The 21,971-nt window shown below is 39.5% G+C and overlaps 2 protein-coding genes across 2 annotated transcripts in view; one reads left to right on the forward strand and one right to left on the reverse strand.

Annotated features, from left to right (window-relative positions):
• Window positions 1-37: 37 nt before the first annotated feature.
• cyb561 (cytochrome b561) lies at window positions 38-6,677 on the reverse strand. Its single transcript, XM_086170658.1, has 6 exons — window positions 6,599-6,677; window positions 4,281-4,488; window positions 1,938-2,036; window positions 1,605-1,708; window positions 1,231-1,388; window positions 38-1,049 (listed from the first exon to the last, which is right to left on the reverse strand). The coding sequence occupies exons 2-6, from the start codon at window positions 4,483-4,485 to the stop codon at window positions 857-859; spliced, it is 759 nt and encodes a 252-aa protein (XP_086026784.1). The 5' UTR covers window positions 4,486-4,488; window positions 6,599-6,677; the 3' UTR covers window positions 38-856.
• A 6,378-nt stretch (window positions 6,678-13,055) lies between these two features.
• Window positions 13,056-21,971, forward strand: part of hdac5 (histone deacetylase 5) — a 44,347-nt gene continuing 35,431 nt past the window's right edge. The window contains exon 1 of the mRNA XM_086170289.1: window positions 13,056-13,293. The gene's annotated coding sequence lies outside the window, so the exon portion shown is untranslated. The remainder of the gene's footprint in view (window positions 13,294-21,971) is intronic.

A 21,971-nucleotide genomic window follows, 5' to 3' on the forward strand; every position in this document is an offset into this window, starting at 1 on the left:
CAACATGACGTTGTGAAGAATAACAAATAACGAAGGTGAAATCACGCACGACACAAGGCACAGTTCTACAATGAGATTTACACTTTATTTGGAACGATTACAAAGACAGATAACATTCACCAGTTCGTTCACTGTGATAGATATTTTCTATTGGATCCGGGTCTTCAATACGGGAATCGAGTCAGACCCAGACCGGGACCTACAAATGACCATGATATGACACACCGGAAACCCAAAACTGAACTCTTTGTGAAAGATCGGACCTTTATCGATAGGACGCGAGACCTGAACCAGCGAGGAGACGAAGCGTGATTTCACTGCTGATGGTTGTCAACACATTAACACTGATGTTTGTCTGGACGGAACTTCTAGGTTTTCTTCCATGTCCGGCTGATATGATGGGCATCCCTCGGACGTGTATCCGGTCTTCAGGTTTAGTTTGACCTATGAAGATCTCTTCTGGATTAAAGTATATAAAATTACAGCGCTCGATTTTTTTATTCACAGAAGACAATATGAAAGGGTGATTTCCCATCGAGCTGGAGGGGAATATTCCGATGCCGGGCCAGAAGTGAGAATGTGGCCCTAATACTTCACTGGAATCTTTTTTTGAATTAAATATTATTAAAGAAAATTAGCCCAATGGGGCCGTCGAACAATAGCAGCAAGTGAGTGAGCCAATGCTAATAAGACTATTTTTCTTTGTCTCTCTCACAGAAGCACACCAATACACTGTTTTTTCATGTGAACCACCTTCTACTTATTCTAGTTATTTTCGCGATCCCAACAAAGCTCAGATTATAACTCCGGAGGTCTGGGCAGCTTTTTCCCCACATGAGGATGGAGATGCAGGGGATCAGGGGGAGGTGGGTTGCGCCCCGTCATCCAGGTTCTTAAAGTGGACAGACAGAGACTCTTCCTCCGGGTTGGGTGGACGTCTGTACTCCTCCCTGGTGAGCAAGTAGCCCAGTACCACCCCGAAGCACACAAGCAGAAGCCCAAGGACGTTGGCCAGAATGCCCTCCGGGACAAACTGGGAGTAGGTTGACCTGGATCACGTGAGAGAGGAAACAATCAGTGCTCCTTACCATGTGTTCTGGGCAATCATATCACCTTCCATTTCCATAAATACCTTATATTTGAATAAGTAAATGAAATCAACATCTGAAAAATGAAACAACATGAAGAGTTCAAGCCTAGTCCTCATGAAGATGAGAAATGTACGCTCACATGATGCTGAAGAGGAGTTTCTCCTTGATTCCCAGCAGGCTGCTCCCGATCGCCAGAGCCAGGAGGACCAGGCCGGAGAACGCGTGGAGAGGCAGGTACGCGGCTCGTAACCATAACGACGCGACAGGGAAAAGGAAGAACAGTAAACCCATCACCCACTGGTAAGAATTGCATAGAAAGAGAGAGAAAAACAGAATATGAAAAAGTCTTTTAATATTTAAACTGCATGTGTGTGTAGGTGTGTACAACCAATAGGATCATTAACCAGTTGGCCTCCTTGTAATAAAGATAGTGCGCATGCATTTCTTTTACATCTGCACGTGTGTGTGTGTGTGTGTGTGTGTGTGTGTGTGTGTGTGTGTGTGTGTACTCACCTGCATGCAGAATAAGACTATGGTAGCCAGGCCGCACCAGCTATGTAGGGAGTACATATCTGGAATCTTGGCTGCTCTGTGGAAGTCAAACACCGCTACCATACCTATATACATGCACAAACACACACACACACACACAAACACACACATACACATACACATACACATACACATACACATACACAAAAAGACACACACACACACATATAAACAAACCAACAAGAAATCATTTGGTGGCAAAGAACGACATGGGTTGTTTTCAATCTGTCCCATGGACACACACACACACACACACACACACTCATAGCGCTCCATCACCTCCGTCTTCCTCACCTACAATGCTGATGATGAGGGCGAGCAGGTGGATGATGGCGTGAAGCAGCTTCACGCTGCTCTTTGCTTCGTTGCGAAACACCCTGTACACCAGAATGGCTGCAGAAGTGTTCAGAATTAAAAATGGATTAGATCTATTTCTGTGGATTTTCTGCAGGTGCAGATGCAAGTTCAACTGTCCCCTGAAGTTAAAAAGAAAAAAACATATTTAAAAACATAAAACTTAAATCATAAAGCAAACAAACATTAGCCTTTTGTTATTAGAAGTTCACAGAAAAAATAGGATAACTAAGCAGTTTGTACAGTTGTAATCTGTCATTCAATAACCCAAGTCACTCTGCTAATCTTCCATAACAGGGAGCCCCTTCCTGTCTTATCTCCTGCAAAGCAGTCATTCAAAAGAAACTATCATTATCGTATCTTATCTCGATCCGTAAAGATATTATCATCCAAATCAGTCATTTCAATCACTTTAAAAAGCTTAACTTAAAAGATGTGACAACTGTGTTTCGCCACACCTCTATTGCAAATAAGCTTGAGTATATCTCACTGGCACATTTGGAAAACAACCTCATGCTGCACAGCAGCTCTCACAGGCCTCCGGTTGTCGTCATGGCACCCGCCGCCATGATGGACGAAAGAGTAATCGGATCAAACAATTACAGCTAATGTCTTATATTTACACGGTCGCAGTTGACACATAATAAAGAGTCACCCTCCCTGCTAATCCTTAAAAGTATAATCTGGTGAGGAAAAAAAAAAAAGGTTCACATTGAAATCAAAAATCAGAGGGAAAAGATGCTCAGTGTGATGTGAAGGCGGCCTTCGCAAACTCAACTTCACGATGTGTGTTTTTGTGTCTCTGTGCGAGGTGCCCCTCCGGGGTCTCTCCATCGCCTGTCAGTCACCTGCTAACGCCCGATCGACCTTTGCTTTTTTCACCGTAATGCAATCTGGCTCCCGAGCGGACAGCTGTCCTGCCAAAGCGGTTGAACTAATGTGTTTAGCCCGATTAGCAGAAAAACCCGGGGGGCTTCAGGAGCAGAGCTTGATAGGGAAATAAAATTACCGCATCGGTCTGTCATTATCCAGGGACCGACGTGATCGCTGGGATTTGCGACACTTGCGTCCAACGGCAACAAACAAGGTGGCTATTAAAGCTTTTAAATTGGAATAATGGATGAAGTTTCAGCAAAATTGGATCGTGTGTCTGCTTTTCTTCATCTCCCATTGGCAGGAGAGGAGCCATTTGGACCAATGAGAGGGCAGTGAGGGGGAGCGGTACATTTTGTAAACATAAATATATGCAATTAGATAGTTTGTTTTTGAGTTCCCCCGTTTTCCAATTTGTTTTGTCATTGTCAATTTCTTTGTATTTACCAGTTTAAAGTCTTTAAATCAAAATATTGCATACCTGCATGCTTGTTAGTAAAAGTTTGCTATTTATGCTTTCCTGCTTGAGTACCACGACTGTAAGATCAACTGTTTGAGATTAATATGGAAAAAAAATTCCAACAAAAGTTAATTGTCTTTAATTAAGAAACATATTCAGATATTAATGAAATTTTATGTGAAAAAATGGTATGAGGACATTTAGCGTGTCTTGCTGGTTGCGAGAATAAGGTGACAAGAAGATGATATTTTCTTTGCCCAACATTTTGAAGTTTGGATTGGTACCCCATTTTCATAGAAAGATGACCGACAATGAAAACATTCATCTAAGAGTGATGTGAAAATGCATTTTCCCGAAAGCGGATGTGAAATTTTACTTATAAGAAGGAATATAAGCCTTTTTAATCAACATTCGAATTGCTTAATTCTTAAATGAGCATATAGAGAAAGCCCCAGCTGGCTCTCCAGTGTACCACCAGAGCTGTTACATGCCGCTCAATTGAAACATTGTCTCCGAGCACAATCCTCTGTGATCTGTTTGCTCGCTGGCGACTGTGTGCCGCTGGTTTAACCCGGTCAGAAAAAACCTCCCCGCCTCCCTCCGTCACACCCAACAGCTCAACTGGATGGGCCAAATCTTTATTCCTTCTCTTTGTCTCAGTCTGGGCGGGTCAGATATTCAGAATAGCCTCTCAAAGGAAAACATCCACTCTCAAGCGTTATCACAAATTTATCAATTATAACTGGTTCATCAGAAAAATTTGTTTGATTTTGACCTCTTTTGGCAATTTTAAGGTGGAAGTATAGCAATGCTGGGACACACATTTGTGTATTTGCGTGTGTGCATTGCTGTGTTTATAGTTGAGACCGGCATTTCTACCCGAAAAGGGTCAATAACATCTCGTGAGTCCCGCCCATCGGCTCAGGCTTCCAGGGAAAGTGTCAACTCACCGTCGCCCTGCAAGAACACCAGGCCCAAAACCATGCAGAGGGGGTGCACGTTGAACTGCTGCGCCGAGCCGTCCCAAGCGAACCCGCCGCGATAGTGACCCATCCACACGCCGGTCAGCACCACCGACACCAGGCCCAGCACCTGTGACACTCCCACCAACCATGGAAAGAGAGAGCGTCCAGAGCGCGGAGCAGAAATTTCCATGATCTGTGGAGGAAAAAAAAAAATTCTGACCAAGATCCCTGCCTTGGGGCCGTATCGCTGAACTACACTAAATTTAATCAAGGAAGCAAAGATAGAGAAACACAAATATAGATAATCACATGACACAGTAATTGCATTTATTCTGCAGAAATATAGATGCAGGGATGGAACACAAACAGTTGGACATATCTAGCTTTTTCCGGGATATAATGTAAATGCTTGAGGAATGGACTTTTGGAAAACATAACTTCAATATTATGGGGGATTCGGACCTTGTATAATGTCCTAGTGCCCACAGTGGTGTGTGAATGTGTGCGTGTGTGTGTGTGTGTCTGAGAGAGCCGAAAAGAGACAAGTAGTCGCCAAGAGGATTAAATTGAAGTGACTTCCACGTGCAGGAGAGCAAGAATCAATTACAAGAAACGCCACGGTAGATGACAGATAGCATTGTCTTATTCCGCATGATCTTTGTCATGCTAATAATTGATGTCTTGCCATTTAGAAATGAGAGCTTCATGTCGGCCATGATGGTGTAATAAACTCCTGGCGTGGTCATTCTCATTTATTGTTTTATAGCAGCACTCACAAAGCTTTCACATGCATTGAAATTGATCAATAAATTAAGACACAAATACACACACACACAAACACACAAGCATCGCCATACATTTAGATTTATTTTTTAAATCTCCAACAATTACCATACTAGTAATAATAATAATGATAGGGATTATAAGGATAATAATAATATGATAACAATAATGATGATGATAATGCATTATCATAGAATAATAAATACAATATTTATCAATGTGACACAATTCAGGTGATGTATCGGTTCTCAAGCTAGAATTATTTCTATTATTATTATTATCATCATCATTATGATTTCTGTTATCTATTTGATGTCTCAAATTATTATCATACAAATAAATAAACACACACGTACACGAGCATGGCAACAATTACTATAATAATAATAATAATTATTATTATTATTATTATTATTCTCATTATTCTCATTCTCATATTATTATATACTTATTGTGATACTAAAAATTATATCAGTCATAACAATAACAACAATAGTAATGATGTGATATATTATATTTTAATAATAATTCCAATATTTATTTATTTCATACAGTTCAGGTGTTGTCCTCTGGTCGTCCAGATAGTTGTTTGAAATATTTTGGTATTTAGACGCTTGTTAATGTCCTGTCATTTAACTGAAAGCTGATTCATGTCAGTTGTTCAGGTTCACTGTTATTATGAACCTCATGTCGTGCAGGTTGGGGAAAAGGTGCTCTATACTTTGAAATAACACATTTATAATCACAGTTAAACCGTTTAGTTTTCCTGATTGTAGTCACACGGCAATGCGCTGCAACATATTATTAATCTATTGATATCGATAATCGATGCATTTCTGTTTGAGGCCTCTAGGGGTTCCTGCCGTTCTAAACTGCGCCAAAGGTCGGAGAAAGGAAATGAAAAGAATCTGATCCCGGCGAAACAAACGTTTAAAGGTGTGTCGGGGTCAGATGGGATGGTTTAAGGTGAGAAAAGGGAAGTAAAGGAGAAAAATCCAAATCTGACTGGAGGTCCAAGTGAAGCCTCCACTTTACAAGTCCACGGGTCCGGTGACGACCGTCAATCCCGGACGGATCAATTATTGTACTTTGGCGACCAAACAATCGGGCACGGAAACCCACATGTTTCTTTATCTCGTTTTTACTATCAGCCGAAAAAACGCACAATCTCAATGTGACGTAAAGAGCCGGCAGCCGGAAGTGAGGCGCGGAGCCGAGCGCGGTTTCGTCAGGACGCGGATAGAAAACACCGAAATGCCAACGCGGTTCCTGCACCTGCGCACCTTCGCCGGAAAGTTACACACTAGACAAAGCGCTTAAGTCATACATGACACACACACACACACACACACACACACACACACACACACACACACACACACACACACACACACACACACCCAGGTAAATAAACCCCTGAAATCGGACAGTGAGGAGTCACACTGATGACAGAAACTGCCATTTATTGATTTAGTCATTTAGTACAAAAGCCAAGGAAGAGGGTCAGGTCTGGTACTCACCGCGCTCCGCTCGGCTCTGCAGGGAAAGTGCAGGATTCTGGACTCGCAGATCCGCCTTCCTCGTCCTATTCAACTTGTGCGTGCACGCGCGCGTGCGTGTCCCGGTTGCCCTCCTCAACAAGCCCAACCCATGTGGCTGTAGGGGAGGAATGAATGTGTGAAATCTTTGATAATAACAACAATAATAATCATAATAATAATCATCAACATCATCGTTGTTGTTGTTGTTAGCATTAAGAATTAGAATTGTTATTATCAATAATAATTACATGATACTTATTATTATTAGCATTACTGTTGATGTTAGTATAACAGTTATTATTATCAATATTATTATTATTATTGCTAGTGTTAGACAGGCACACACACACACACACACACTACAAAAACAAAGATAGTAACAATAATAATAATAAAATATGCTATTATTGTTGTTTTAGTGTGTGTGTGTCTGTAATAATGATAATAATAATAATAATTATTATTATTTTTGTTGTTGTTTTAGTGCTGTGTCTGTCTCATAATTATAATAATAATGATACATTATTATTATTATTATTATTGTGGTTATTATTGTTGTTATTTTAGTGTGTGTGTGTCTGTCTAGTAATAATAATAATAATAAAAATTATTATTATTGTTGCTATTATTGTTGTTTGTGTGTGTGTGTGTGTGTGTGTGTGTGTGTGTGCGCGTAAGGAAAAATAAAATCAGGCAATGACGAAAATCGTTCAACTTGAATTGCATGAAACGTCACCATAACGTGGAAGGGAGGGGTCTGCAGGGCCGGCAGGATGGATGACTAACCGCTTCAGTGTAAAGGTTGGTTGCCTTGACAACAGATAAGAGGGTGGGGGCGGGGGGGGGGGGGTGGGGTGAAAGAGGAGGAGGAAGAGGAGGAGGAAGAGGATGGAAGTAGACTGACTGAATCAAAACTGCCCATTAGATTAAGATCAGGCAAATGAGGTGAATTAATGAGGTCTGCAGTCTGCACAACACGTCTGCTGTAGTACTACCACCTCAGCTGAAACTGCAGCCGCTCAGAATACTTCCTCACCTGCAGCTGTTTGCTATCAAACTGAAAAATTGTTTCTGTGTCTTGTGATGCTTTGCGTCAGATCTCAGTATTTGATGTCAGCACTGATTGTTAAAACAATGCAATGGTTCTCATTGAAAAGGGCATAAATAGACATATGTGTATGTGCATATTCGCAGTCACACATGTATATACACTCACATTGTGCATATTGTTGTGTAATTTTAAATCTTGAGAATTTGTCTGACTTGAAAAATGAGGAAGTGATACATCTTAAATTCAGTGCACTAGTTGTTGCCTTTCACCGCAAAGCAGCTGTTAGTATGGATATGAAAACATTTTCCTGCTCTACAATGGACACCGTCACATATTTAATCCCAACCAGGATAGAGTGTTATGTCGATGTATCCAAAGCGAGTCTTCGGCCATGTTTCTGGTCTGCTTGAATTTTATTGTTCAAAGTGATGTTCAATCTGGGTTTGACACTAGTGAGCCTGTTTCGGTTTCATTGGAACATGATGACTCTTTTTTTGTGCTGGCCAGACATCTGAGTAACAGGGTCGGTACAGAAAAACTAGTTTGGTTGTCGGTCGTAGCGGACAGGTCAGATCAGATGACCCCTGGCTACTGTAACCTGAGAGCCATTTAGAGATTCTAGCATCCTTCTGTGTTTCACTCATATCCCACAACACTCATCCGAGGCCGGCCCGCCTCCGACGTGGGCGTACACACAGCCGTAGTTTGCTTTGAGTGTGTTTGCCGCAACCGTTTACCAACTTCTTAGCTAAGATGTCACAACAGTAATGCAACATTACATGTTGACTCAATGGTCTCTCACAACCTCGAATATTACCCGCTCCGCCGGGAGGTTCCAACATTCAGTACTGAGCAACTGGCAACCCTGGATCCTTTGTACTGCATCAGTCAATCCCCCAGAAATCTCAAAGCTAATTTTTTTGCTAATTTTAGCAAGGCCTGATACCTGGATTTTAATTTCAGGGGAAAAGCTGATATCGTGCAAAGGGAAGATGGAAAAATAGAAATGATGGTGTCTGTTGATCCAATAAAAGAACAAACATGAGAAACTTTATAATGCAAAAAGTGATATGAGGAGACATTATTTATTATATCTGGCTCCTGTGTGATAAATGCAATTAATTATTATCTAAAATCTCTAAATTCAATGGCAGGATATAAACGAGAACAACAGTTTAATAATTAAAGAACTGAGTTCACAAGGACCCTAAGAAATGTTATGCAGCTATTTGAATGATAGATTCTTTATCCAGTAAAATATTATCAGTATTCACAGAAAGATAGTATAGATAGTACTGTGTTGCACTTTTATTAGTTTTTTCATCATGGACAGCATGCTTTGGTTTGGAGCTCATTTTTTGGTTTAAATTAGGTAATTATATCAATGCAATGGTCTTCATTCAAAAGGGCATACATATAAATATGTGTGTGTGTGTCTGTATTCACACGTGTACTCATTTACATTATATAAAGTATTTTATGTAATTGTATTTATTACGATCAGTTATATTTATATTCAGTAAATACTCTTAATGGATATTCATAGATAATATAGTTAGACCGTGACTTTCGCCTGCAGGCGAAACTACTCGTAATAGGAGGTTCTCAGTCATCCGAGAGGCTGAACTGGAGTGGGGTGAAACTAATAATAATTCATAATAATTTAGTACCTTAGTTAATTTGTTGTAGACAGCATGTTTATCAGTGTTCAGCCAGCAATGAAAATGCACATCACTGACGTACACGATCAAAAGATTTAAGAACTCGTGATCTGCTTGCTGAGTTTTATTCATATCTCCATCTGGCAGCTCCCACTCTTGTACCTCGCATGTTTAATTTATCTGTGTTATTTATTTGCCTAAGATAAGCTGCTGCAACCACTGAATTCCTCCCTTGAGGCCAATAAAGGTCTGATACATGCGAGTACCAGCAATTACACAACCACACTATCACTTATAAACCTCCCTCTCCTCTTGGGGGTGCTGCAGTCTGATAAATCATGCTGTAATGCAGCCTCGGTGCAGGAGTGGGATCAGCAGACTGGAGGTCCGGGCATCCACTGGGAGGCTTGAGGACACATTACTGCAAAAATTATAAAATTATGACGGACAAACTGCTGCTCTCTCTGGAGTTATTCTAAAAAAAAAACTGCTGTGCTGTGATCTTCAAGCACATTTAGGGAATGTGATGAGGAATGAGTTGCCTGCCTGTGTGTGTGTCTGTGTGTGTGTGTACACAGGAGTGTGTTAGTGTATGCTTGGTGTGTGCACTCCTTCTGTGTCAACATTTTTGATTTCTCCTGTGACTCAACAGGGACTGACTCACTATTTTACTGTGCGTATGTCTGTGTGTGTGTATGTGTGTGTTTGTGTATGCGTGTGTGTGTGTGTGTGTGTGTGTGCAGATATGTCATCACTCTTAATGGCATCACATGGTCATGTTTCCCTCCTCCATCTTTTAGAATAATGTCTTTAATAGCTCTGCAGTGGTATGAGCCACTTTTCTGGTTGTATCAAATTTCACCCGTGATTCATCTTTTAGTCAAAATCTTTTCACACTCTGGCTAAGTTTATAAAATGCACGGTGGCTGCGACCGTATCACGATTCCAAAGAAATTAGATACAAATTTGCGCAAAATTAGTGGGAATTTAACAAGAAATTACATTCAAATGATCAAAAGATATTGTTTCAAAATTAAGCAGAAACAAACTGGCAAAAGGAAGAAGCTGAAATTTGTGTCAAATAACCTTTTGAATAACACATCATTAGATTATAATAAAAGAAAAGGTTATGAACCATAGGGTTTACTGGTAGGTCTGAAAAGGGAATATGAATCCAATATAGGTTTATTCATATTCTTGAATTCATTAAAACATTGCGAAACAGATACTGTTGAAAGTTTTACATGGAAAATTAACGGAAAACCGCTGTCACTGTCCTTCCCAAATGTCGTCTATTTGATTAAAACGAATTGACTGTCGTGCTCAATTCACTCTCAGTGCAGCACAGAAACCAAATCAGCATCACAGATTTGAAGTAAGCGTTGGACATGACAAAATGAAACACAGCTATGTATTAGATATTTATATTTGACAACAGGTACAACATTGTGTTTGAACTACATTAGTCTGCTAAAAAAGAAACACTATTAAGTGTCTGGTGCCTAAATCTCGGGTCGTGCCTGACACATTTAAGAATCTCTGCTTCCATTGGTATTGCAGATTTTGCAAATACACTTGAACTGCCTTGTAGCTGAGAGGTAATGGGATGTAACCTTTGCCCTTCACCCCCGTCAGCAAATCAATATCCCTCTGTTCCGAAGCTCCCTACCAATCAGGGAAGTCCTTTAAAAATACCCACAAGGCACCTGTGGAGTAGGGTGCCTAAGGACAGCATCTCCATGGCAACAACATCATTTCCAGAATAGTTATTTCTTTCTCTCTATTTATGTCTCTCACTCCCTCCTTCCTTGAAACCCACCTCCACTGTTTTTTCTCTGCCTATTCTACACATTTTTACTCGGTGCTCTTGCTCTCTTTTTTTTTTCCTTTTTCATCTTTTTTTTTCCCTGCCTCCCTTGCCTTTGCATTTCCTCGTCTGGCTCACTTTGCTCCCCCCCTCTTATCTTTCCTGCAGCTTCCCTCGTATTTTCCTTTCCTCTTCTCTCTCTCTCTCTCTCTCTCTCTCTCTTTCTGTCTGGTATTCTCTGCTGTCATTCCTTCTTCCCTCATTTTTGCATTCTGCATCCGTGCAAGAGTGAAAATATTTATAGTATCAGCTATGATTCATCCCTTCCTCTCTCCCTTTTCCTCTCTACTCCTCTCCTCGTATTGTGGTTATCAGAAAAAGTAAAGCAACTGCTTTTTCCACCATGAAATCTGGCTGCTTGTGACACTGGAAAGTCTGTCATCATATTTGAAGTTTTTTTTCTTTTCTTTTTTTTCTAAAATATCAAGCGGATAAAATGTTATTGTGACCATCATGTCTGATATTATTGCCTTCAGCCAGACGGAAAGAGTGAACATATTGCACTGTCTGGGTTAGGGGTGAGGGTCACCATGGGCCACTTAGCAGGATGATCCAGAGAGGAGACAAATTAATTAGCAACATTTGAGCAACACTGTGCCGCTGCATTAGACTACCCATTTTTCACTGCAGCTTTTCACATATCTATTCTGTCGGAGGTGACCGTACTATGTTGCAAATTCCACTTTGTGATCGGATTTATGTGACATTGTAGCAGAACAGGGATTCTTTCAGTTCCTATTGAGATTCAAGATTCATAAGTGTTTACTGTCATATGTACATTGTGGAAATGTGTTTCCCTGTACAATGAAATTCTTACTTTGCTGTCGACAGTGCATTTGGATTTGTATTGACAATAAATAGGTTGTGTAAACAGTATTATTAATATGAACCGTGTTGGCAGTGCAAGTAAGATAGCATAGTAATAAGAATATTTATCCATGTAATACAGTTACATGGATAACTAAATATACTACTTCTTTAGAATATTTAAGAGATAAGGGAGATTTACAAATCTTGCGCCTGTGTATATGCCTCTGTGCACGTACGCTCACACACACACACACGTTTTGATCTTCAATGTTTAGAATGTCTTTTTTTCTGAAATGATGGCATTTCCAACGGAGTTATAGCTCCTTTACTTTACACAACTTTTTATAAAATAGATTTTTTGGTCTTTTCTTGATGATTTCCCAGCAAATAATAGCTCTAGACATTCCCTGCTGTTTCAAATGTTTCAAAAAAAAACCCCAAAACGTCCGAAATATAAAGAATAAAACAAAAAGAAGGAAAAACCTGAAACTTGCCTTCAGACAGGATATATTTTCACGAGGTAAATAAGAATAAGAATAAGAATAAGAATAAAGAACAACTCTATTTATCCTGAAGGAAATTATTGTGCCAGAGTTACAAGAAAAACATAACAATAATAAATAATAGTATAAAATTGTATAAACAGTGAAAAAAAAGAAAGAAAAAGAAAGATTTATTTCAAAAAATATATAGGAATAATAATAATAGTAGGTTTTCAAACATACTGACATGTAGTAGAAAATTATATAAACAGTAAAAAAAAAAAAAAAAAAAAAAAGATTTATTTCAAAGAAAAAGATAGGAATAATAATAATAGTAGGTTTGAAACACACTGACATATTGCCAAGCCATGGTAGTGAGAAAGAGACACGGGAGAGTCAGGTGAAGGAGGCAAGACAAACAATCGCCTGTCTCTCTGCCCTGTCTGACTGCGTCCATTGGGCTCCATTGGTTCTATTTTTAGCCCCAGCAGACTGGTCACGTGGTAGGAGGAGGACGTCAATAATGTTGTTGTTGGTGGTGGAGAGAGAGAGAGAGAGAGAGAGAGAGAGGGAGAGAGAGAGAAAGAGAGGGAGACTGTAAATATGGAGGAGGTGAAACGGTAGGAGGTGAGACACTGCGTGAAATGTGAAATAGTTGCACGTTTCATGTGACACAAAAGCGCCGAAGACGGAGGTTGGAGGGGCGGGGGGGGTGGAGGTTTGTACACCGAGCCTCGTCGGAAGCCGGGAGGAAGAGACCTCCGTACGGATACGCGTTCCAGGAGGACCCGCCGACATCCACGGTAACGGCGGAGTGAGAGAGTGTGTGTGTTTGAGTGTGTGTGTGTGTGACTGTCCAAAACAGATACCGACATACAGCCAAAGAGCCCCTTTCCTGGAGAAATTCCTGTGTTTGCGAAGCTGCTGCCCGCGGTTCTGTTACACATTTAAACGCAGTCGCTAACTTGGAGACTCAGTGCTATAGCTAGCTAAAGGACACAAGCTTGACACCTGACAGATACAAAGGCTAACTAGCCTCCGGACAGGTAACACTTTACGGCCGGTGCTAGCGGTTGTTAACGAGTAGTTAAGCCGATAGCTATCAGCTAACGACGGTACAACTTTCTGCTGACCACCTGGAGGCAACCTGCCGGCGCCAGCACTGCGAACCCTCCAGCTACCACACAACCGACTGCAAGCCGGATACAAAGAGTGCAGGATAACGTTGGCTCTAACCTCAGGTCACAACACTTGAAATATTAGTGGACAACCTACAAACCTTTAGGCGCACGCAGGATTAGGGAGATCGGAACTACACGTGTAATTGTCCAGCACCTGAGCTCTACACTCATTAATCGAGGCCCGTTTTGGGAAGGTGGGGATTATAGCCTTTTAAAAGTAAATGATCCCTTCTATAATGCGTGCTGCCGATCGGAAAACAACTAAGCTGCGGTGAAAGAAAACTTAAACCTTCAATGCGCAATTAACTCCTGATTTGTTGAATTGCATGCTACTGTAATTTTATTATGATCCATCACTTGCTGTATCCGGCCCTAACAGTCTCTCTGCATTTCAATACCATTTTATTTTATGTTGATGATTATGTTATGCTCCGCTTGAAACACACATTACTGTGTAACAATGCACTATGGTTGGACCATATTGGTGATAGCATTATATGACAATTGCACTTTGAGCAAGTTGATCTCAGGCCCCACATATCCAGACATACGACCATCCATCCATCCATTATCTACTGCTTTTCCTGCACTTAGGTTTCTGGAGGATGCTGGAGCCTAGCTCAGCTGTCAATAAGCAAGAGGCGAGGTTCACCCTGGACCGGTCACCAGTCGATCGCAGGGCCACATATAGATACAGACAACCGTTCGTGTTTTCATTCACACGTCCGGGCATTTTTTTCAATTTATTCCACTTAACCTGCTGTATGTTTTTGGACTGAAACTGCAGAACCCTGTGGAAACCAACACAGACACGGGGAGAAGATGCAAACTCCACACAGAAAGGCCTCCTGTTGGAATAGAACCCGGAACCTTCTTGCCATGGGGCAGAAGCCTGAATCATTGTGTTGCCATGCGGCCCTTTTTGCATTGAATATAATTTTTTCAACTCACCTGTAGTAACATCTGTGACTGACTGGCGACCAGTCCAGGGTATACCCCACCTCTCGCCCGATGACAGCTGGGATAAGCTCCAGCAATCCCTGCGGCTGGGGGATTGCTGGAGCCAGCAATAAGGATATTGCTGGATATTGCAGGATAAGCGGCAGACGATGGGTGGATAGATGGATGGACAGTAGTAACATAATTGTTGTTGTCTTCGGCTCATTAGTGCATTAATGCATATAAAAGCAAAATAGGGGTCTTGGATCACATGCAGCTCCTCCCCCAACTCTCTGGCTTAGTACATCTTTAAGTGTGGGCAGCACTCAGAGCTCAGTATTGAAAATGGCAAACACTTACTTGGATTTTATTTTACATTTTGCTGCCAAACCTTATGTCAATGTCTCTGATGTCTGGCCTTAACACCTGTTTGACTTGCCAGTTATTGTCTGAGAGTGACACAAAGTGACAATGAAAAAGCTTGGAAGGACAAATTTAAATTGAAGATGCTTGTATTATGACAAAGCCCCCATCATGGCTAATGAAATAATGTTATATTGGAGGAGACAGTGCAGATTTTTCTCTGCATTTTTCTAAACTCGGCACTTATTTGAATGATTTCGTTTGAAAGTTGAAACTGTAAAATTAAACCAGAACCAGCAACTGGACTATGACACCTCACGTTGCCTGTAATTTATGCTAATTTTACATGTTGAGACCACAAAACAACAAGTACTTAATGTTGTGTAGTCACATGAAAACAGAACATGCAACAGAAGTCACTGTGTTTCTACACAAATACACACATAGAAGCAGACAGTTTTCAAAGTGCAGTGATTTTGATCATCTTGATGAGTATCTTTGTACACCTCTCCCTCCCTTACGAAACAATTTTGAGGATTTGTGGCCATAAGAGTACTCTGGCTTCTTGGGCTTGGGAGACGTTCTTAATATATTTGACAATATCAAAGCATAATCAAATCCAAAATGTCAACAATTTCCATTTGATTCTTAAGTAATGCATTTATACAAGTACTGTGACAGAAGTTCCTCTTTTCTTAATCTGCATAAGTGGTTGGAATAGTAGATTGATTTGACAGCCGTTTTCTGTTTTTTACGCTCATCTGAATCGTACAATAATTACAATCAAATAGTAACAATAATTGTATAAAGATTTTTTTTTCCCTAGAATTTTTTTAATAATTCTCTCATCAGTCTGTTGCACCTGCCTCCTAAAATTGTGTAAATGAGTTGCAATTTTGTGTATGTGCGTTTTGAGTTTGCCTATACTTAGCATTTTATTGCATTTGCTATACCGTTTATTGACATATTGCCTATTCCAGATCATAAGCTAATAGAATTATTCTACAGACTAATAATACTTCTGGGGCCTAAATGACTTGATGTCCTTGTAGTTGCACAAGGTACAACTTTACATGTGGATTTTAAAATGTTTTGATATTGTCTTAGTCTTGTTATACATGTTAGCATTATAAATGAATTCAGTTCAAATCAATTAGTAAATTCGGAATATTTTTTTGCTTAGATTGGCATTTGCCTGCGCAGTTTTCAGGAAGACTCAGGGTGAAAAGAATACCTGCAGAATTCTATCTGAGGAGTTGAAACACAATGCTTGATGTAGTCAAGACTCCCTTAAAAAAACAAGTGATTTTATGCCATCAGAGTCACACAGTCTGCCAGTTCAGGACCGACATCTCCGTCTCATCCAGCTACTCAGCAGGACAGTCTGGGCCTCTAGCAGTTTAGTGATACTCTTGGTCACCAGAAAGTGGGCGTCTGTCAGGCAACCATACAAGGACCCTGCTGCCCTGCTGCAGCCTCTCTCTTTGTTGCCAAGAGAAGTCGAGGTACAGCAGGGACCGGTACCGCAGCAGCAGGGTGAAGCCCTTCTGACTGGTCACTGGACCGCTGGCTTCCCTGCAGAGTTGAAATTTGCAGCAAAGCTGGATTTATTTAAAAAAAAAAAATCAACTCTAATGCCCTCTATTAAACAATTAAAATGCCTTTATCGATTTCCCTGGCAAAGGCTTAATGCTAAAACAGTTCTGAGTGTTAAAGCTTTACCTCGACTGCGTAAAATCAATAACAGCGTTTTGAAGATGGAAAGAGAATGGCCTGGATTTTGTCTGTTTTTCTGTGTTTCTGTAGAAGCCACCTTAACACCAGTAACAGTTACACTAGTTACTTACGTTGTCCTACTCAAACTGATTTTGAAATTGGATTTGTCCTGTGTCGTTATGTCGTCAATGATTTTCTGTGAATTGTAGCAACAACATAACACATAGAGATGATTTCACTCGTCAGTTACTATGATAAGGGGCCTGAAGTCCTTTTTACCTTTCGTCTGAACTCAGCTTGTCTAGAAACTCATGGGAAGTTGCACTTCAAAGAGTGTACTTAGTATCAAGTTTTCTTTCTAGGTATCTGTTTTCGGAAACCTTGAGAATTTTTATATCACTGAGGATTGGAGGAAAAATACAGCAGATGATGACAAAGTTGACCTTTGGAGATTTAATGTTTTGTTTGTCCTATCTTCATCCGTTCTTGACTTGATTCTCGTTAACAATTTACACTCTCTGCAAAAACCCATCTGCGTGACATAAAAGCTGGGGAAATAGTTGTTTTTTCATTTTAATCATTTGACTTTATCCATTTGTTTTTCTGTGAACTGGCTTGTTAACCAGTGTAGCTAACATTATTAATGTAATTTGTCACATGTTGGTAGTGATTGTATTTGTGCAGCTTATCTTCACTAAATGAGTTGTTTCTTCCCCACTGTTGTGGTTCTTTATGCGAGTGCAAGAAACAAGACTGATGATCTTTGTTATATCAGCATTTTGTCTTCTTGAACAATATCTGATTTATAACACAAAGCTCTCAGTATTATGGATTGATACATAATTTCGTGTTTGGCAGAAGAGCTACATCATGATTAGTGGAAAATAGTGCACTTGTCGGTGGATGTTTGATAAAGATTGTCAAAATTCCTTGCAAAATCTCAAAGTAACCCTAAAGTTTTGTTTTTCCTCTTCACCTACCTATTTCACGATAAGGTTGAAAATATCTTAAAAGGAGGGTCGATTTTTCGTCATCTTTACCAGTGATTCTGCACAAAAAAACTATTGATTCAAAGCAAACCAATATGGAAGATTTTATATCTTCTGAAGTGGCATAGCTGATACAGGCACATTGGTTATTGGAGTAAGGAATAAGTGCCCTCAATATATATGTATATATTTTTTGTTCCTCTTTAATTTATTGCATTCCTTCCTTTGAGTGTCCCACAATAGTAAACAAAGGATGCACTGTCCATTTGAATATTTGATAGTTGAAATGCCACAGTGAATTTCTTTGAGTGAGAGATTCTGCACAAATTAGACATGGGCATTGTATTTATCAAATATCATGTAACTGCCATGTTTCATAGCTGATTTCTGGAAAGTCTTGATTGTTTTTGACAAATCTTTGCCACCACATTACACATTTTGCTAATTTGGTCAGCAAATGTCCTTGTTTTTCTGTCACAGTGTTACATAAAGACTGAGTTAAGACACATTTTATGCTTTAGGAGACTCTCATATTATCATTGCTTCTTGTCTGTGATACACAACATGTAATTCTCCTTATCGAATCAGATATATGGAGAATACATTTTTTTTCCATACTGCCTAACTTTAGTATAGATGGTGATGACTGATGATAGAAACATCAGGTTAGATCAGCTCAACAATGTGGCAGTGTTTTTTTTTTTATCTATGTTCGGCCCAGACCACATTGAGTTAGTAACGATACTAATAATCTTGACACATCATATGAAAAAAAATCTCCTGCTTAGATTTTATTTTTTCTCCATGAGCGTATCCATCCGTCAGCACTGAAATTGTATATTGAACCTTATTGTGAGTTGGCTGTGCTAGATGGTTTATTTTTTGCTTGATGTGATAACAACATTCATTTGTGTGTTGGAATAAATTCCTAGTGAAATAGGAAACACCTCAGTCAGAAATAGCAATACATTTACTCTTTGAAAATTGGAATAACGTCTAAATTATTTGCATACAGAGCCATCAGGTCAGATCTGATTGCAAGTTTCACTGAGGACACATTTGGAGACACATTTTATCGGCAGGTGTAAACTCACTCCGAGAGCTGTCACTGGTGACAGGATCGCGCTGGAGACATTTAGAGATCGGACGTAAACTGGGGACTGGATTCTGAGGGTGTGTAAGGTGTTACTGTTGGCAAGCAGGTGAACACATTCAAACACAACAAAATAACATGTTCTGCATATAGTTTGATGAAAGTGGATACTCCCTCCTACAAATACAACCGAAAAGAAGAAGGTGGGGTGATATTAATTACTACTGTTATGCTTTAGTGGAATATGCTAAGTAACTGTCCTGCAAATAAACCTCCTTTTCATGGAAGAAAACACAAAAGTCCAGAAAATGAAAGCTCATCTCCTAACTTTACCTGTTACTCACAAAAATATTTGTTGTTTACTATTTGAAGGTGTTGTCAGTTACAACTTTTATTACTTTGGAAAAGGCAATTTGAAGACAAAAAATACATCTGACATTTTATTTTCTTGTTTGGAGATTTCAGCTGGGTGTGATAGCCTTCTTTTCCTCCATTACTGTAATCTTTGTCCAATCTCTCCATCAAACCATGCCATTCATCGGTATGACATCACAAAAAAAAACAATTGGCATACTATTTTGTCCAAGTGTATTGAACTTTTATTAAATTATTTCATTCACAAAAAAAAACATTGATTTGTGGGGATACACAGCTTTGGAAACAAATAAGAGTCAAATGTTAAGACTAGTAATGATGCTTATTGAAAGTGTATTGCAGTATTAGAGGTGAAATCATATTAATATAGTTTTTGTTAGGATCCTGTGGTAATCTTTAGTGAAGATAGCCTATTGAGTTGTAAAATTGATTACTACACTGTAAGGCAATATTGGTCAGTCTATCAGCTTTGTTCAAGTTTTTAAGTAGTCGGAGTTGAGCGAGTAATGAAGTTATTGTGAACTTTGCCTTATCAGATAAAGAGATGTTAAGAAAAATAGGGGCGTTGTAATTTTACGGATTGGAAAACTGCAAGCAATGGCAGTATGGTTTCAATGTAATGTTTAGACTTAAATATTTTGGTAACGCCATGTGGGAGGGTCTCTGGTAATTCGATCCCTGGAGCCCGTGGTTAACAAAAAAAAGGAAAATACAGATAATAAGGGAATATAATGCGATTCTTTTGCTTGTCTAGCAGTGTTTATTCTACATGTGTGTCAATCGTGTTGTAAAAGTTGCAAAAAACTCCAAAGAACTTTAAAGCTTTTTTTAAAATTGTGAAAGAAATTTTTTTTCTTTGACAAATTATGTAAACAGTAACTTGAGTGAGAAATAGAATTTGATCAACTTTGTAGGACTTTGTTTTGACTGCATCACCTTTTCCATAGTGCTGCCTCATGCTTGTTTGTTTAAGCAGGAAGTGCTCAGGTGAACCATTACCATGGCAGCCAGTTGCCAGGCAGCACTTCCTGCTCCTCTGCAGAATGGGAGGAGCCAGGTATTTTAAAAAGTGATGGTGTGAAGACGAGGAGGAGGTGGCAGAGGGAGAATGAAAGATTTATATTTGCTGATGCTTTTTAAGTGTTGACAACTAGTTCCAGTGAGAAATGCAACTTAGGTGTCTGCCTCTTTTTCTTTCTCCCCATCGCTCTTGTTCTTTTTTGTGTCTTTCTACCCCCCCGACTTTTACTTTCTCTCTTTCTGCATTTCTTTCCTCTCATTATGCTTTTCTTTATATTAATTTGTCTTTGTTTTGACTCCCTATGTCTTCTGTGGATGACTTCTGTTGCCTAATTCTCTCTTGTCGAAAATCTTTTTCTTTTCTCTAATAGTTTTTCTGCTGTTCTTTAGGTAAGGTCTTTCTTTCCTTTCTTATTTTTCCTTTCTGTTTGTCCATTTTCTCTCTTTTTGTGTATTTTTTTGTATTTCTCTTTTTCCTTCTCTCACTCACCCGTAACTCCAGGTGACTCATGTCTACTTCTGCTTTCTTTCTGTCTTTCCTTCATTCTCTTTTTCGGACTTTTCCGTCTGTAGGTTTTAACTTTCTTTTTTAATGTACGTTTTTTCATATTTTCATCAGTTATCTTTCTTTCCATCTATCCATTATATTTTCATCCTTTTTTCTCATCTGTCTTTTTTGCATGTCTGTCTGTCTGTCTGTCTGTCTGTCTCTCTCTAGCTCGCTCTTTGTATCATTAGGCTAATCACTTAGTTGGCTAAGGGTTAGACTGTCAAAGCTAGTTAGCTCCATAGCCTAAATACTGTCCACACATACACACACACGCACACACTTTCTATCCCATTATTTGGACAGACACGGACAGGGTGGGGTTCAACAGGACAATTTTAGTCCAGAAAAAAAAAGCTCCAATCATGGTCCTGTTGAACCAAGTTAATTACTGTTTAATAGGTAAATAAGTTGGACTTTTGCTAGTTTAATATTACAAGCCAAATATTTCTATAGGCCTTAATATTGTGCACATCTGTCATTTTCTGACATCTGTATTCTTTTAGGAGAATCAGGAGAGTGTCAGGAAAATTGAGCTCATTAGCAAGCAGGAAATTTGTCACACACCATATCTTTATTTGATCATAGTAGACCATCCATGTGTTCTCTCTTTACGTATTCCCTCAGAAAAAGAAACAACCGAAGCAAGTTTGTTACCGTGGTCATTCAGAAGGGGAAGATGTTGCTTGATGGCCATATCTGTGTAAAACCCAGCTTCTGAATTTATTATGGGCCCCACATTTCAACAACCTGTCCTCCAGGATTGGCCTATTTTCAATATTTTTATGGTACGATGAAAACACACAATCTTCATTTTCTCTCCATTTCCTCAAACATTTAAACCCTCTGAATTCTAGTTGTTTTTGGCAACAGAAGTGATGTATAAACAGCCTTGACATTTCATCAGTATTGTTTTGATGACCTTTTAATACACAGCACTAATTTAAACATCTGAGCTCTTAGTAATCTGAGCTCTACTACTACTTTTGTCCAGTATTCACATTCCATTTAGCTCCGTTTTATTCTCAGCCAAAGCCCATGAGAGATGTTTAAGCTGTTGCTCTACCACTCAGTCTCTTTGTGATCTGTTGCTGGTAGTTAGACAATAGTACGTTCTTTCACTTTTTAAAGTTTCCATTTATTTTCAAGGTGTTCATTTGGTCATTGTGGAACCCTGGCAAAACACCACCCAGCTGTGAAATCAGTCGAAGACACATTTATATAATATTATGTAAGGGAGAGTCCTGCTTACTGTACC

This window comes from Fistularia commersonii, chromosome 23 (assembly GCF_037954325.1).
Source record: "Fistularia commersonii isolate RoL2024-O1a breed Wild chromosome 23, RoL_Fcom_v1.0, whole genome shotgun sequence".
Taxonomy (NCBI): domain Eukaryota; kingdom Metazoa; phylum Chordata; class Actinopteri; order Syngnathiformes; family Fistulariidae; genus Fistularia; species Fistularia commersonii.

Coding starts and splice junctions, on each gene's coding strand:
- cyb561 (XM_086170658.1), bottom strand. CDS start 4,485: ATGGAAATTTCTGCTCCGCGCTCTGGACGCTCTCTCTTTCCATGGTTG. Junction 2,037..4,280: donor GGTGTTCTTGCAGGGCGACG/GTGAGTTGACAC, acceptor ACACTTCTGCAG/CCATTCTGGTGTACAGGGTG. Junction 1,389..1,604: donor TAGTCTTATTCTGCATGCAG/GTGAGTACACAC, acceptor AATTCTTACCAG/TGGGTGATGGGTTTACTGTT.